The sequence below is a fragment of the Podarcis tiliguerta genome (genome assembly GCF_965153285.1).
Source record: "Podarcis tiliguerta genome assembly, chromosome: 1".
Taxonomy (NCBI): Eukaryota; Metazoa; Chordata; class Lepidosauria; order Squamata; family Lacertidae; genus Podarcis; species Podarcis tiliguerta.
In genome coordinates this window covers 95569894-95586516 of record NC_139534.1, presented here as the reverse complement: position 1 = coordinate 95586516, position 16623 = coordinate 95569894, and the positions used below count along the sequence as shown (strand labels likewise).

Here is a 16623-nt window from a genome sequence, read left to right as displayed (position 1 = left end):
ACTTGACCATGTTCCTCTGTTAATTGGAAGGAATTATTCTTTTAAAAAAATAAACTCTTGGGTGAATATGAAAAAAATACTATATACCATTATGCACCCAGATTTTCATAAAACTGGGATCAAGTTTGACTATAAATTTGTTGGTCCATGCCTGAGACAACAAAGAAATCTTCAGACCATGGTTTGGATAGCCTTTCTTATATTGGAAGTCATTCATACATTAGGTTGCCAAATTCTGTACCATTAACCATTGGGACTTGAGTGCTGCAGGTAAACTTTGGTAGCAGATGCTCAGGCAGCTTGCATATATGCTATTTGTATTCATATTTGGAGTGTGTGCATTTTGCCATGGTATGTGAATTTCCCCATCAGACATTACACTAGAAGTATTAACAGCATATAGGGATGTGTTAAACGAGCCAATGTCATAAGCTGTGGTTTGAAGTGGGCTTGCCCAGCAGCTAACTAAAGTTTAACAAAAACTATTGTGATAGAAGTCCTTCTGGCCAATTGGTGAGAGGACAGTCTCTATGGCTTATGAAGGCTCATCCATGTAGAGCTAAACCACAATGTAGCCTTTCATAAGAATGCAGTCAGTGTGTCTACTTTTGCTTCCTTCTTAAGTTTCCAAATTCTAAGTTTGAGGAGCCAATGAAATATGATAGATCTTAGAGCAATGATCTCTAAGGTGTTGGGCGTTTTAAAGTTTGGAAAGTTATTTTCCTCCCACACACCCTTTTATGTCTATAGCAAGCATATTAACATGCTCTTCCACAACAATTGATTAGATTCTGCCCGACTTCACAATAGTCGGTTCAGCTCCTGATGAGCACTGTTTTCTACAATCTAGGAAGCTGTAACAAGTGAGTTGCTCATTGTATTATCTTATAATTTACTACTTATTTACTACCTTCAGCACTTAGGAATGACACTTAAAAGTGAATTGTGGAGAACATTGTCTTTTGTTGAGGTGGCTGAGCATCTTTTGTCTATTAAACACAGTGCCCATCTGCACAGTAACCGTACTTCTAACAAGTCTCATTTTGTTGAAGGTACAGAAAGGTGTAAGCATGTAAAGTACATTTGTCAGAAACATGCTCACAAAATGAGCATCTTCCCAAGAAACAGATTTTGTGTAGTGTCTTGCACATTAAGGCAACCTGTGCCAATGTATTTTGGACTACAACTCCCATAAGTCCCAACCAGCTGTCTTAAGACTGTAAGAGCTGCAGGTTGCCAAAGGCTGCATCAAGGCACAGCCATCATATACTCTGAAAACAGCAGGTGTGCATGAGAATATATATTCCGCCTGTTTGAAGTGTTAAATTCCATGGAAATCCTTGCCCTAATTATGGTCTTGCAAATAAGTGTTCAGGTGATCACAGTTTCCCACACCAATTTGGTGGCCTTCTATTACAGAAGTGAGAGTGAGTCACACACCCAACCCGGTTGGCTGCTCTATTTCAGGGATCTGCCGGAACCAGGGGCAATTGCTGTGGTTAGTTGGTGGTCAGGTGGTTGACAAATATCAAGTCTTCAGTGCCAATCACTGCTTGGAAAAGGAAATGGCATACAATCCTCTCTGTAGTGATATTTTCTAGATGTATAAATAACCAACTGGGAAATGGAGTTTGTGTGGTCCCATATCCATACCATGCAATCATGGAAATTGTAGGTCTGAAGGGCTGTTAGTGTTTTTCTTGTGCTGGGTGTGTTTGTGACTTGTACATTCAGTAAGCATTCCATAAGGGGGATACTAAAAGTATTTTTGACACTGCGTAAATGCTACCTCCAGCATGTAATCTGTGGCATTTGTTTACAATAGAATTTTTGTAAATGTTTAGTATGCGACTTGTTTTGATTTTAATTGAAGTCATATGCATTGTCATCCATCTGAATTGCTGGGATGACTCAAGCACAACAAAAAAAAATGAATTATAAATTTATTATCATTCCCAGGCTATTCCAGAAAGCATACCGAGTTTGCTAATGAAAGATCATCTTTTCCAACATGAACCTGGAGTGAGCAATGATTCTTACAAAAGCTTAAGTATAAGACCCTCAACCTTTGAAGATTTCAGCTCAAGAAGACCATTTTTCCACAACCAATCCAACCAGGTAACAGCTCTGCAACTAGAAAAAAACAGCTGTCAGAAATTTGGTTTAGTTATTTTATTGTCTAGGCTAGGCCTATAATGGGAGCCAAAGCTTTTCCACTATGTTAGAGAGCCATGGCAAGCCTCAGGCTCACGTACTCCCTTCTCTCCCCTCTTTCATGCACCAGACTTAAAAGTGGAAGTGACTACAGGAAGAAGTTAAAAGCATCTGCTTCCACTTTAGAACAAGCTATAGTTCTTCGAGTTCCAGTGTCATGGGAAGTTGCAGCTTGTTTAAAAGTAGAAGATGCTTCTGATATCTCTTTGGCTGTATTCACACGTGGGGTTTATTGTGTTAGTTTAACTGACTATAAGGCTAGTGCTTCTTTCTTTTTTTCTAACTTTCCTTTCACACTACACAAGCCTGTTCCGTCATATCTCAACCACTATACCGCCATGTTGCGGTAAAGGCCATTCACACAGCAAGAACTAGCAACAAACATCAACAGATGCCACCACCATTCTGCTACTCCATGCTGAAATACTAGCCTTGAAGCGGGCAAGGAATGCACTACATGCTGGTAGTCTGCCACACAGCTCGTCATGTGAGCAGCTGTGGCATGAACCTGTGAAAAAGGCAGGAAAATCACCACACAAAATCACATGGTTTTCTGAGTTGGGGGGAGGGGGCTGTAAGAGGGTGGTTTTTTGCAATCAAATAACATGGAAATGAGCGCTAGACTATATCCTCATACATATTTTCAGAAGTGGCTTTTATGTTGTGTGAAAGCTCAGTTATGATGTGCAAAATAACTACCAGGGAAACATCAGGGAAAAGGAATAAACTGCTGTGTGAATGAAGCCTTTCTCTGCTGAAAGGGGTGGTGGTGGTGGTGTGTGTGGCTCATGCAACTGGAAACCATGACTTCCCATTTCTTCTGAATTGAGCAAATATGTGCAGTCTCAGCAACTTCCACCTTGGGCCTCTCCCTTGCCATCTGCATGCTTCCCTGTTTTCCCTCGCCTGTTATGTACAATTGCTTCTGTCACGTAGGAATTTTTATTCACCCAGCCTTTCTCATTGACATATACTTGCTCAGTCCCATTTATTCTGCCTTCCTTTCCACTGCCATACAGCTTCTCGAAAGATGCTAAAGTCCCTACCAGGCTACTTGCCCTTCTTCCTGGGCCTCCCGGCCACATAGTTTCCTTATTCCCCTTTACAGTTTCCATTGTTGCCTCCAGGCAAGCAGCTCAGTCTGTGTCACAGTCCCACCCACTTCCTGCTCTGGACATTGATTTCTTCCTTTCCTCCACCCAAACAATCCTTCACTTCACAAAGCTCGTCTTCTGTTTTCCACCTGAGCAGTAGAAATGCTTATTTTAAAAAATTACAGCAGCTAGGGAAGATTCCCCAGCAAATAGTCACATTTTTGTCAGTCAAGGGATATTTTATGAGGTCTCAAAAAATCTATTTGCCAGAGAAAAAGGCCCCCAGCATCTCCCTTTCCCTCCAGGCTCACAGGAGGATAGAAAGAATATACATATACGTAATTTCATTTGTGTGCTCGCTCTCCACAGTTCAAGCCATGCTCAGGGCAGCTTACAAGATAACAAAAATACAATTTCCACATAAATCATAATATCTAAAATAAAGATAAAACAAAAAATCAGCTACAACCCGCCCGCCCCCCAACAAAAACGTCTGCTTTTGTAGCTGGAGTCAGCCAGGGCCCTGCCCTCTCAGGCCAGGTGGGAAAAGGCCTGCGAGGCAGGGAGCAAGTCTTCCAAGACTCACAGCCAAGATGGTCTCATATTGTGTTGAGCCCTGGAGCAAGCAGAAGCAGAACTGGCCACACACACTGCTTCTGCCCTCAGAGAAGCCCAGAACAATACAAGACCTCCTGTCCCAAATTCTCAAGAGGAGAGGAGAGGTCAATGATAGCCACAGACTGCAGCTGGCTAGTAAGCAAAGTCAGGCCCTGGTTTTGTCGGTTTACTGTTATGATTTTAGGTGGAAAGAACAAAAATGTCTGCTGGCATTTAAATTCGTAAGCTGTCTTTTTTTTATTGTCAAGCCTCTAAAATCCTTTGTGGTGAAAATAGAGCACTCCATGATAAATTTAATATTATCCTTTCCTAACCTTGTAGTTGATCTTATGCCTCTTTTACCCACAATTCTATATTGTGGCACCCAGGTATCCTGGAGTACCTCAGATATAGGCATAAGATTTTCTCTCTACATGGGTAAGGGAAATTTCCCATGTGCAGGTGTGCAAAGATCACATATGTCTACTTTGTAAGATTTATATTTGTGAATGCTACTACTTGCAGCTCTTCAACTGTACTCCAGCATTACTGTGTACACCACCACCCAAGGTTTTTTTCTGGGGGGGGGGGTTGCCTGCACCATTGTACTGTATACCTATGTAGAAAGAAAGTTTTGTGCAAAGTAGCCTTTCCCTGACTTCAGCCTGATCTCTCATTTTCCTGACATCCCCCCCCCCCCAAGGTTGCAGAGTTAAAGCCCAGAACAATCTATTACTGAAGCTTAGGCTTGCATTACTCTGTTTTATTTTAGAGTGATCTTCTACTTAGATTTCAAAGATTTCCCTATTTAGCTTGCTCTAGTTGTTTAGACAGTTTTAACCATTGGCAAGGGTGACCGATTACAATTTTTATTACTTTGAGCCAAGCCATTTTGAATCTCAAATATTCCAGCAGAAGTTTGCTCTGCCCTATAATGGAGTGTCTTGTTTTTGCCCTTGGCAGGGATGGGAAAGGATTGTTTGCTTTTTAATCTTTGCTCATAAACTAAAACTTTATAGCAAACTTATTTTCATTAATAGTGAAAGATGTTTCTGTCATCGCTGGCCGATCTTTTAGAAGGTTATGGAAAAGTTATTTCTGTCTTGGTTTTGTGGATTTCCATTGGTGCCAGCAAAGTGAGCAACTTCTTTGGTACTGGCTACAAGTTCTCACCACAAGTGTTAATGTGTTTGTTAAGCAAGTACTTCAGTAATCAAGGACTGCTTCTTCAAAAAGCATTTTGAAATAATTCAGGCATGAGTTGCAAAGTGGCTTTTATTTCTACACCTGTAAAAAATCCTCCACCCTTTGCAATATGATTTAAAATTAACCGCTTTCTGCAGGCAGCCTGAAATTCTGGTCACACCTACCCAGAGTAAGTCCTATTAAACTCAATGGGGCTTACTTCTGAGTAGATATGCACAGAATTGCACTTGGGGGCTAGTTCCAAGAATTTCAGAAGCATGGATACCTGAGCTCCTAATTCTCCACTTTGTCATTTGGAGACTTTTTTGAGTCTCACCCATGTTTGAAAATGGTCTGCTTCACGGTTATCTCAAAAGTGTTGTGTTACATTCACAAATCCTACTTCACATTGTTAAAGTAGAATTGTGAGTTGAATAATTTCTGCTTTTGAAATTCCTGCTCTTTGTTAGACACTACCTTTTCTGAGACCCATCCTTTTTGTCCAGAGCAACCCAAAAGGTGGCAGTGGAGGAAATAAAGGCAGATTAACTGCCTTTCCCAGTGCCCTGCCAGCAAGACACTCGTGTGTGTGTGTGTGTGTGTGTGTGTGTGTGTGTGTGTCTCCTCTCTTCTTCCAAATGTTATTACTGGTCAACTCTTTCCCTCCCACCCCCAATTTTCACTCACCCTCTTTGCTTCATGGTTTTTGTTTTTCATTTGCTTGAGCTTTCCATCTCCTCATTCTTTTCATGTCTTAGGTGACCTACGATGGGCATTTAGGGGAGGGATGCAGGATTGTGAATACCTTTGTATAGCATTTAATTGTTAAGGTGCCTAGAAAGCATTAAATATGAATCAATTTCATGAAGCTGCAATCCTGTGATTCCAAGGAGGGTGCGCCATGAATTATAGGAATCATTGTACTGAACAGGAATAGGAAAATGCACCCGCCACCACTTTTTGTCTTACCAATGCAAGCCCAGATGGGAAATGGCAGTTCATCCATTTTGGGTTCTGCTCCCCATAACACCCCCCCACACACACACACCATTTGGATTACTCTGCCTATCATCTTTGTCAGAAACTCTTCAATTCAAGTTTACAGAAAACAAGTAAGGCTGAAACCTACTGACAATAAAGTTCTCTGGTACTTAAATCCTCAGCTTGTGCTGAGAGATTCTGCCACACTTGTGTGTAGTACAAAGTGTCTTTTGCTTCCCTTTCAGATACCCCTGAAGCCAGTCAGGAATGTCAGTTTTCAGGACGACGAAGAAATTGTTCGAATAAACCCTCGTGACATTTTAATACGCCGCTATGCAGACTATAGGCACCCAGACATGTGGAAAAATGACTTGGATAGGGATGAAGGCGACGCCTCGCTGCAGTGTCCCAAGGCAGATAGTAAAAAACCAGACTATCTGTACCCTTCCGGGGACGGAACTAAGTTGAATTCGCTAAAAGATTCCAAGTGCTCTGTGGTACTGAAAACGCAACCTTCCTCCTTCAAATTGAAAAAGTCGAAAAGGAGGAAAGAGGACGGGGAGCGCTCTCGCTGCATATACTGCCAGGAAAGGTTTAATCACGAAGAGAATGGCCGGGGCAAATGCCAGGATGCTCCCGATCCCATCAAGAGATGCATCTACCAAGTTAGCTGCATGCTTTGTGCTGAGAGCATGCTCTACCATTGTATGTCAGACTCGGAGGGGGATTTCTCTGACCCCTGCTCTTGTGACACTAGCGACGACAAGTTCTGCTTGCGATGGCTCGCCCTTGTCACGTTGTCTTTCATTGCGCCGTGTATGTGCTGCTACCTCCCCTTAAGAGCGTGCCACCATTGTGGTGAGGTCTGTGGATGCTGCGGAGGGAAGCATAAAGCGGCTGGATGAACCAGTCCGGTACCAAGTTTGGGCTAACAACGTCTTTATTTTCAGGAAGTATCTAACTCGTGGAAGCATTTGGCAAGCAGAAGGGGGAAACCTGTCATGTATGAAAGGTCAATTCTGAAAGAAGCATCAGAACTTGTTGCATTGTAGGAATGCTGGCCACGCCGAATGATCTGCTTTTAAGTGCATGGTGCAAGTTGTGTCGGGAGTTCTTGCGAAAGGAAAGCCTTTTCTTAACGATTGGTGGCTGAAAGAAGTATAAACTGCAGTCCGTACTATAAGGGATCAACTTCAGCAATTTGTACATATTGAGGTTAGGTGATGGGGGCTGTTTAAAGAATCTATTTAGCAGAAAATTTAACTAAACCTGCAGTAGCGAGAGCTGATTTAAAACTAAGGAAAGTTTAAAACTTGGCGACTGCAAGAAACTAAATTGATTTTAAATGCAACTAAATTGCTTATAAATAGTTTTTTTGGAAACAACTTTATGTACAAATAACAAATGTTTATATTTAACAAAATATATGGTACGAATTATTAAATCTTCCTTCCCCTTTCCAGTTGCAACACAGTTATGGACCACATTTCCAGTCACATTCCATGGTAGTATTTCTCAATATTTAACTAGTTAACTTAGTAGCATTTCTATTCAAAATGGACAAATCAATATTTTCAGTCTTGTTTCCCTTCAGCTACATTTTTGTATTGAGTTCTCTCTGTACATTCTGGTAATCTGAAAGCCTTTAAAATATTAATTATTGTAGTCTTGAATGACCAATGTTTTGTTAAGCACAGGTGTAATTGTCTAATGCTCTTATAAGAACATAACATTTATTTTTATATATAAATTACTCTGTATTCAGCGAAATGGCAAAGGAGTTTTTTTCCTTTCTCAACCAGCAAATTTTCTTCTAGGGTTTCCTTGATTTCAAATGTTTGGGGAAAGAAAATTACAAGAAGATAATTGTCATAAAATATATATATATATATTTATCATGCAATTCAACTTGGTACCAATTATTACTTCAAACTATCAAAGGAACAAAAAAGCATCCATTGTTCTAATCTTATTTGGCCTATCAGAAATTTACAATACTTCGTATATCAAACGATAACCCAGGTAGGGAAAAGCAAATGAATTTCTTGTGAATGGAAGTGGGTTTTATTTTGTCTTTGTTGTAGCTTATTAATAATGAATGTTTAACTTAACATTTGGCTATGTGTCCTAAATACCAATATGGGGAAATTTCTAAATGTCATCCATCATATAACATAGCTGAGTATACAGGTTTTTAATTAATAAAACTCTCTAAAGCAGTGAAGCAGTCATTCATTCAAAATCATTAATGGGTGGAGGGAAAAAAACCATGTGTTTAATATGCTCTTACGATTAAAATTATAATTGCACACTACCTTTTCTTTTATTTCTATGCATCCCCCCCCCCCCAGTGAAATGTTTTGGTTTATTTTCTTCCGAAGACCATGTTCAATCACAGGAATCTTTCCTTCCCCTCCTCTTTTCAGAGCCCAGGTATCAAACTGAACAACTGTATATAACACTATCTGTAAAATACTTTTTTAAAGAAAGCATTTATATTTATATGACAGCTTGAACTGACAACGTTATGTACATAGATCATCTTGAAGTATTATTTCACATTGAAAAGAAGACAAATATATTGATAACTATAGAAGTTAAGAGCTCCTTTCTAGTTTTGTACTTTAAAAAAAAGCCTGAATGGATAACCGAAGTCAGCAAACACGACACTGTAGCAGCAATCTCTTTAAATCCTTTCCTTTTATATATTTGAGAGCTGCTGCTGCAGAAGACTTTCATGCTTCACATATTGAGCTAAACTTGGTTGCCTAGATAGACTGTTAACTTTTTTTCCAAATAAACAAACAAAAACGAGACAGAGATTTGTAACCTGCATTTCACTGTTGACATAGGACCTGCATCTTGTGATATAGCATTTACTAAAACATTATGCTTTCAATTAAAAATGGAGCATGGTATCAACAACCCAAGAAAAGAACTTGCTGGCTGTACAGAAAAGTCCTTTGGAACTTTGTGTGTGCGTGTGCGTATGTGCGTACTTTGGGAAGAGACAAATCTAACCATTTTCTATGAGCACTCATTGACATAGTGCAGCTCTTGGTTCTTGTAGTAGTGAAATCTTATGCTTTTTAAAAAAATTACTGAATATGTGCGTTAATATTTTCAGAATATATTTAACCACTTTGCTGCTAAACATTTACTATCCTTTACTCTTGAAGAAATATTATTCCTATTTTGTTTTGTTTTTTTAAAAAAACACAAATTAATATGGATACTGGTATATAGGTTGTGTTATTGGCAACTGATCTAATTTGAAATAATTGCATCGGTTCAGTATCTGGTTTCATGGATTGTGTGATGTCGGCCACACTTCTGTATGTTTAGGCTTTTGCTTTAACGGGGGAATTTCTTAACTAACTGTGGCCAACATATGAAGTTGCCTTATAGGGAGTCAGACCATGGGTTAATCCATCTCTGTGCTCAAATTAGTGGTCATTTTTCAAGATCTCAGGCAGACCTGCTGCTCAGCTCTGCTAACTGAGGTGCTTTTTTAACTGGGGATGCCAGTGATTAAACTAAGAAATGATGTATGGCTCTATCTTCCTGGAACAAACCATCGAATCGTCACTTCTCAGTCCACTAATTCTAATTCATAGAATCTGCCATGGAGTTGTTTTGTTGAATCTCATGGATTTCAGTGCACTTAAATGTTTTTGTCCTTAAATCGGATTGTGGCCCCTTTGTGCATTTTATCTTTTCACCCTGAAGGTTTACTGTAAAGCATGTAAATTCAGGTGCCTTTTAAGGTGTAATGTAATGAGGGACTTTCCTCCAAGCCTATATCAACTCATGTGCAGTAATTGCTGAAGGATGTTCAGGTTTCAGCCTCCTAAAAGGTGCTACCTGAAAGAAGGAGTGTTCTGTCTGAGGTGAAAGCAGCTAGCTATAACATTAGGGTACCACCTACTGGACAAACATGATTTAGGAAACTTAACTTTATTCATGCAGCCCACACACACACACACACACACACACACACACACACATTTTCTCTGATAGTTGTTTAAAACATCAGTGCCAAAATAGGGGATGGAAAGAGATCCTTGCAATTTCAGCAACTGCAGTTGTTTTAGACACAATTGAATTAATAAACATGTCCCATTGAAAGTCCAGTAGTGTAAAACAAGACATTCTTACTATCAGGCTTTGTGGAAATGCAAATGTTCCAGACCAAAATAAAACAATAGCTGGAAGTTTCTGGTTCCTCCCCACCCCACCCCCCATCCTGTTAATTGACATTGTTGGTCTTCTTCCAGAAGAGCCATTCTTGAATGTTTAGAAGATTATATCCCACCTTGCAAAACAGTGAGCCTTTAACTTTTCTATATTATTTTGTTGTCAAAAAAAAAAAAAATCCCCACAAAAGCCTACGTTTCTGTTTCATATAGAAATCTCTGGGCCAGTAGTTCTCAAACTTAGGGCCTTGAACTTGAATGAAAACAGTCATGAGTTGTACCACACGTGTCCCGATATCCACCTGCTTGTTATGCAAAATTTCACTTATCTAGACACAGTTATGCACAGCTGATTCAGATATTTGAATAGCTGGAGTTTGCCCACTTCCTTGCTGGTCTACGGCAGCCATTTTTGGGAAGAAACCATGCAGAGAGAGTGCAGACAGATCAGTTTTTCATTTGTCTCTATTTCATAGCTGTCAACTTTTCCCTTTTCTTGCGAGGAATCCTATTCTGAATAAGGGAATTTCGCTTTAAAAAAGGGAAACGTTGACAGCTATGCTCTATTTTGCTGGTTGGCCTCAGCCATTTTGGGCAGAGGGGAGAGAGATTAGGATTAGAAATGTTCCCATAGGAAATGGAAATTGCCAGCTCACTGTGTGAATGCTTGCCTAACAGTTTCCTGGGAATGCATTGTGTTCAGAAAGTGTGAACTCTGTATATTTTTCCCACCAGCCAACACCTGGGGCACTTGAATGTTCTGGGCCCCTAAGCCGTTGCACATTAAAGTTGTTTGGAGGTAGTTTCACCTTTACCTTCAGCTTCTCATCCCAACAGAATTTTGTTCTGTTCCTCCTTCAGAACCAGTGTTAAGATTTGTGCCCTAGTGTATACAGATCCTTGCATATAGCAGCTTCATTACCTGCAATCTCGCCTGTGGAAGAGACTTATTCTTGCTGGGTCAGAAGGTCTCAGAGGACGCAGTTACTTTAAAAGTGGTGCCCAAGTTCAAAGCAAATTTAGATCTAGAGCACAGACTTCTGTATTGACCAAACTGCACACTTTCAAACAGCAATTTCAGATATTTTTGCATGCTGGAATGCAACATTCCCATTTTTCTTCTATAATCTTTCTGTGAGTAATCCTGTATGTGTGTACAAGGAAGAAAAACCTTGAGAACTCCCCATGTAAATAATACACAATGTTTGTGTTGGTCTTTCGATCTCCAGAGAACATAGAACACTGTATATATGGAGTATACAGAGGTCCACACACTCTTGAGGGAGAAGAATAAAGGAGATGGTTTAGTATTCCAATTAGTACTATTAAAGTTGGCAGCCTGGTGGTTAAAACTTGCATATGCTTTTTGGTGCACTGATGAAGTAGCATTTAAATGGCATCTCCCTGCCCCCCCCCCCCCCAGCATCTTAATTGCAATAGCTGTGGTTAGCTTTGAAAATTAAAACAAAACCTAGTGGGGAAAACTTTGTATTGGGAGCTGCAGCATAATCTGTACATAGGTTTTTTCCCCTCCCTCTTGTTTGTGGATATTTTGCTTAGTGCAATTTGCTTTCCACCCTATTGACCTCAAAAAAGTGCCTCACTTGTATATTATTTCCATTAAAATATTAATTGCTATCTCTTTCTACTAAATGATGTAGGTTTAAGTTTTAATTCCATGCCATAGATGTATTTCTTTCTATGTATAAGAATATAGCTGGTTACCTTGAGGACATAATGTAAATACACATACGAGTTTTAACTGTTTTGTTATCATACCCTTTGTAAGTTGCCATACTGGATAATATCATAAAACAGATTTAAGTTTCAATGTTTTCCTGCAATTACCTGATTAAAACTATCATGAAATTAAAGGGAGATATGTCATGTGTTTTTGTATTTCACTTTTGGGATGGCTCAGAGCAGGGAAAGAGGAAAATATTGGTGCAGAAGAGTACCTTTCAGAATTGTGTAGCATTAAGATGGATTCAGCAACATGGGCCTACTGCCTTGCATAAAATAATAAAATTGTAGAAGGGACCCTGAGGGCAATCTAGTCCGACCCCCTGCAATGCAGAAATCTCAGCTAAAGCATCCCTGACAGATGCCCATCCAACCTCTGCTTAAAAACCAAGGAAGGAGAATCTACCACATTCCAAGGGAATCTTTTCCACTGTTGAAGAGTTATGACAGTTTAAAAGTTCTTCCTGATGTTTAGTCGGAATCTCCTTGCTTGTGACTTGAGGCCATTCGGGTCCTACCCGTCACAGGAGAAAACAAGCTTGCTGCATCTTCCATGTGACAGCCCTTTCGATATTTGAAGATGGCTATCATATCCAGTCTCGGGTCTCCTTTTCAAGGCCAAACATACCCAGTTCCCTCAACCACTCCTCATAAGTCTTGGTTTTCAGAACCTTTATCATCTTGGCCGCCCACCTCTGCATACATTACACCTTTCTAAAGTGAGCTGTGGTGTGTTTTTGGGCATACATACACAAAGCAGTGGTGTTCTTAGCAGCTTCATTTTTTCTTTCTTTTTTCTTTTTACATTCTATCCTTGTGTACAGATAGGTAAAGGGACCCCTGACCATTAGGTCCAGTCGTGGCCGACTCTGGGGTTGCGGCACTCATCTTGCTTTACTGGCCAAGGGAGCCGGCGTACAGCTTCCGGGTCATGTGGCCAGCATGACTAAGCCGCTTCTGGCGAACCAGAGCAGCACACGGAAATGCTGTTTACCTTCCCGCTGGAGCGGCACCTATTTATCTACTTGCACTTTGGCATGCTTTTGAACTGCTAGGTTGGCAGGAGCAGGGACCGAGCAACGGGAGCTCACCCCGTTGTGGGGATTCAAACCGCCGACCTTCTGATCGGCAAGTCCTAGGCTCTGTGGTTTAAAATACACCAATTAAAATTGTTGAGAATAGCCTAGGCTTTCAAGTAAGTAATTGGGTTTTTTGGTCAAATATCCAAAAGAACCACCAACCTTTCCCCAGTTTGCCACCTTAGTGTATTTTGCTATAGAAAAGGAGCAAGTCGGATGCACATGTGCCCCCCTCAAGCAATGCAAGGCCTGTTTCATACGTATCTGGATCAGGTGGGGAGAGGGCTGTTGTGTTCAGGTCCTGCTTGCAGGCTTGCCATTGGTGGGCCATTGTGAGAGCAGGATGATGTACTAGATCAGTGGTTCTCAACCTGTGGGTCCCCAGATGTTTTTGTACTACAACTCCCATCATCCCTGACCACTGGTCATGCTGGCTAGGAATGATGGGAGTTGTAGTGCAACAACATCTGAGGACCTACAGGTTGAGAAACACTGTACTAGATGGACCTCTGGTCTGATCCAGCATGGCATTTCTTATGTTCTTACATTCACCAGATACCAAATGTGAAACAAAAACTGACCCTCTGTGCGATACTGATCTTTACTCATATTTTAGTGGGGTTGGGCAGCATTGTTTTCTGGGTAGCTGCAGATCCTATATTCCTGCATCCCTTCCCTTCCCTCAAGTTATTGTGCTACATTTTGGAGTCATGGGGCACTGGGGATTTGCATAGAATCCATGCCCTGGAGCCTTGATCTAACTACCATAGTTCCATTGCCCTCACAGGACTCCTAATTATTATTATTATTTATACCCCGCCCATCTGGCTGGGTTTCCCCAGCCACTCTGGGTGGCTTCCAACAAAATATTAAAATACAATAGTCTATTAAACATGAAAAGCTTCCCTAAACAGGGCTGTCTTCAGATGTCTTCTAAAAGTTTGGTAGTTGTTTTTCTCTTCTAGATAGGGACAAACAGTGGGTGACTTTCTGTAATGACCTCTCTGTGGACTTCCAGAGACATCTGGCCATAGCAAGAAGCAGGCTTCCTTGATATGATCCAGAAGTGCCATTATTATTTGGAGGTTCTAGCCATAGCTGCCAAGTGTCCCTTATTTGAAGGGACAGTCCCTTATTCCAGTGTCATGTCCCGCTGCTGTCCCTTATTGATAGATGTCCCTTAAATGATGTCCCTTAAATTTCAAAGGAAGCAGCTCCTCTCCCTCCCTCCCTGCCGGCCAGGGAGGAGGGAGGCTCCAACTGTGTTGCTCACCCAATAAGAAGTCTAAGAACGACTGGGAGGTGGAGCTTGCATGCCTTGTGTGTGGCTAGTTAATGCAAGCTGAGGGGTTTTTTGAATGCTGGATGCCATTTTGTTGCATGTGCTGCTGCAAACTTTGCAGTGCAAAGTCAGGCTGGGGAGCCATCTTAAGTTGAGGCTGCATAGGCCTTGTGGTGCATGTGATTCAGATTCTATTCAGTTGAACCTCTGGTTACAAAGTTGGTTGGACAGTGTTCTCGAAGCTACCAGCATGAGTTTGACCAGACTGCAGGAGGACAGGAAGACTGGAGTGCCTGGAACAGGTGAGGCTGCAGGTCCCTTATTTTGACTGCTGGTCCCTTATTTTCAAGGCTGCTGGTCCCTTACTTTCAAATCTGTAAGTTGACAGCTATGGTTCTGGCTGCCACATACACTGCTCCAAAAGGTCCACACAGAGAGGGGTATTGTCGCGAGGGATGTGCAAGATTAAATTTGTTCTTGAATTTGCTTCAGATGTTTCACTGAGTTTTATTGTTTTTGTGTTTTAACCCCTTTTAAATGCTTATTTTAATTTATTTGACTCTCTTGTGTTTCCCACCCGTTTAGAGGACAGGAGACAGAAAAGCCATAAATAAGGTTAATGTTTCTGGGGAAGGTGACTTTAGGGAAACAATTCCCATGGTCTCCATTAGGTACATTAGTTAGCTGTCCTTCCCCTATTACTTCCCCAAGAGTTACACAACCACTTAAGTTACATCCACGTTCTCTAGCCTGAGCACTGAATATTATAAACATATTCAAATATTTATGGCTAGCAACATTAAGTTGCACAGACTTTAAAATCAGATCATATTGCAGTACCACTGTAAATCACATCTTCAGCAACCCCATTGTTCAGTCGACAGAATTCCCAAATGCCTATATACAGTAACATTTGATCCCTGGGAAACAGGAACTGAGGTTCTGATGCATCAGATACAATTTTCCAGCTGAAAGCCATGAGGAACTGTTAAAACCATTTTTATTCTTAAGAGGTACAAAGTTATTTCTTTTTAATTGTACTGAAAAGAGGAATGAGATGTGGAGGGGCAGTGGTAGAAGTTCTTTGGGGGTATGAGTCAAGGGATAAAAATAAAAAAGGGCAGGAGGGAGCAATATGAGAAGCCAAGAGATACTGCCTTGCCATCGTCTAGGATGTGTGTGTGTGTGTGTGTGTGTGTGTGTGTGTGTGTGTGTGTGTTAACTAAGCAAATCTTAGTAAACCGGCCCATGCTTTGTCAGCAAAGCTTGCCAGCTTTCCGTCTTTCTGTTAATATTTAAGTGCAGGAAGGAATGTACTAGCAGATAGATTTAACTTTTCAGAAGTTATATCCCATTTCAGAAGAACACCAGAAATTAATTTAGGATAATCAATAATTATATTGATCAAAAGTTCACTTTTCACCTAAAAGGGAATTAAAATCACAAGTAAAACTAGACCTTAATGAGCTACTGTGGTGAAATCAAGATCTTGCTTTTACGATTTCCAAGGATCCAGGGGGGAAAGGAAGAAAATGAACAGAAATGGACTTTACTGCAAAATGTTATCTGTTAGCTTTCCAAAGAGGCAGTGGCGGAAGTACAGTTTTGGTTTGAAATTTACTATCATTTATTCCCTATCTCATTTGGCCATGTCTTCTGTAAAAACTTCACTCTGTCGCTGACCTGTCCTCTGGATCAAATGCTATAAGCCTATTAAGTCACCTGCACATCCTGCTAGGAGACGTTGTGTAGTCTCAATAAGAAAAGAATGTCGAAAAGAGTAATCCAGACATGGCTGATGGAATCACAGTATCAGTTTATTTAAGTTTGCTATTCTTTACATTTTCATTTTGCCTTGGCAATGTCAACATACTTTAGAGGGTTGCTGGGGGGAAAAATACCAAAAAGCACTCTGAACCATGAATGTAGTTTAAAATTACTTCAGTAACTTATTCTCGAGAAGTATTTCTAGCTACATCAGCAAAGCTGAGGCACTGCAGACAGTTTCCTGTCCTACATTGCCCAGAATGCTGTGCCTGAAGGACTACCAACCCTTCCTTTGAGTGGGGAAAGGCAAGGCTGGCCAGCCCTGCTGTACATAGCAGCCACAAATCAATTGATAGAGTCTGGGTGGGATACAGGAGCAAGCAGGGCAGAGAGGATGCAGCCTTGCTTTAGGCAACACAATGCCCTGCTCTGACTGCTTACTTTCTGAAGTATAAGATAAAGCTGAGAGCAGAAAAATGTGAGAT

General features: G+C 40.8%; 1 protein-coding gene across 1 annotated transcript in view; it reads left to right on the top strand.

Annotated features, from left to right (window-relative positions):
- The window catches only part of SPRED1 (sprouty related EVH1 domain containing 1), an 85222-nt gene extending 73081 nt beyond the window's left edge, over positions 1–12141 (top strand). Inside the window, exons 5-6 of the mRNA XM_083453162.1 lie at positions 1960–2118; positions 6317–12141. Of these exons, the coding sequence (XP_083309288.1) occupies positions 1960–2118; positions 6317–6976 (819 nt within the window). The 3' untranslated portion in view covers positions 6977–12141. The remainder of the gene's footprint in view (positions 1–1959; positions 2119–6316) is intronic.
- Positions 12142–16623: the final 4482 nt, after the last annotated feature.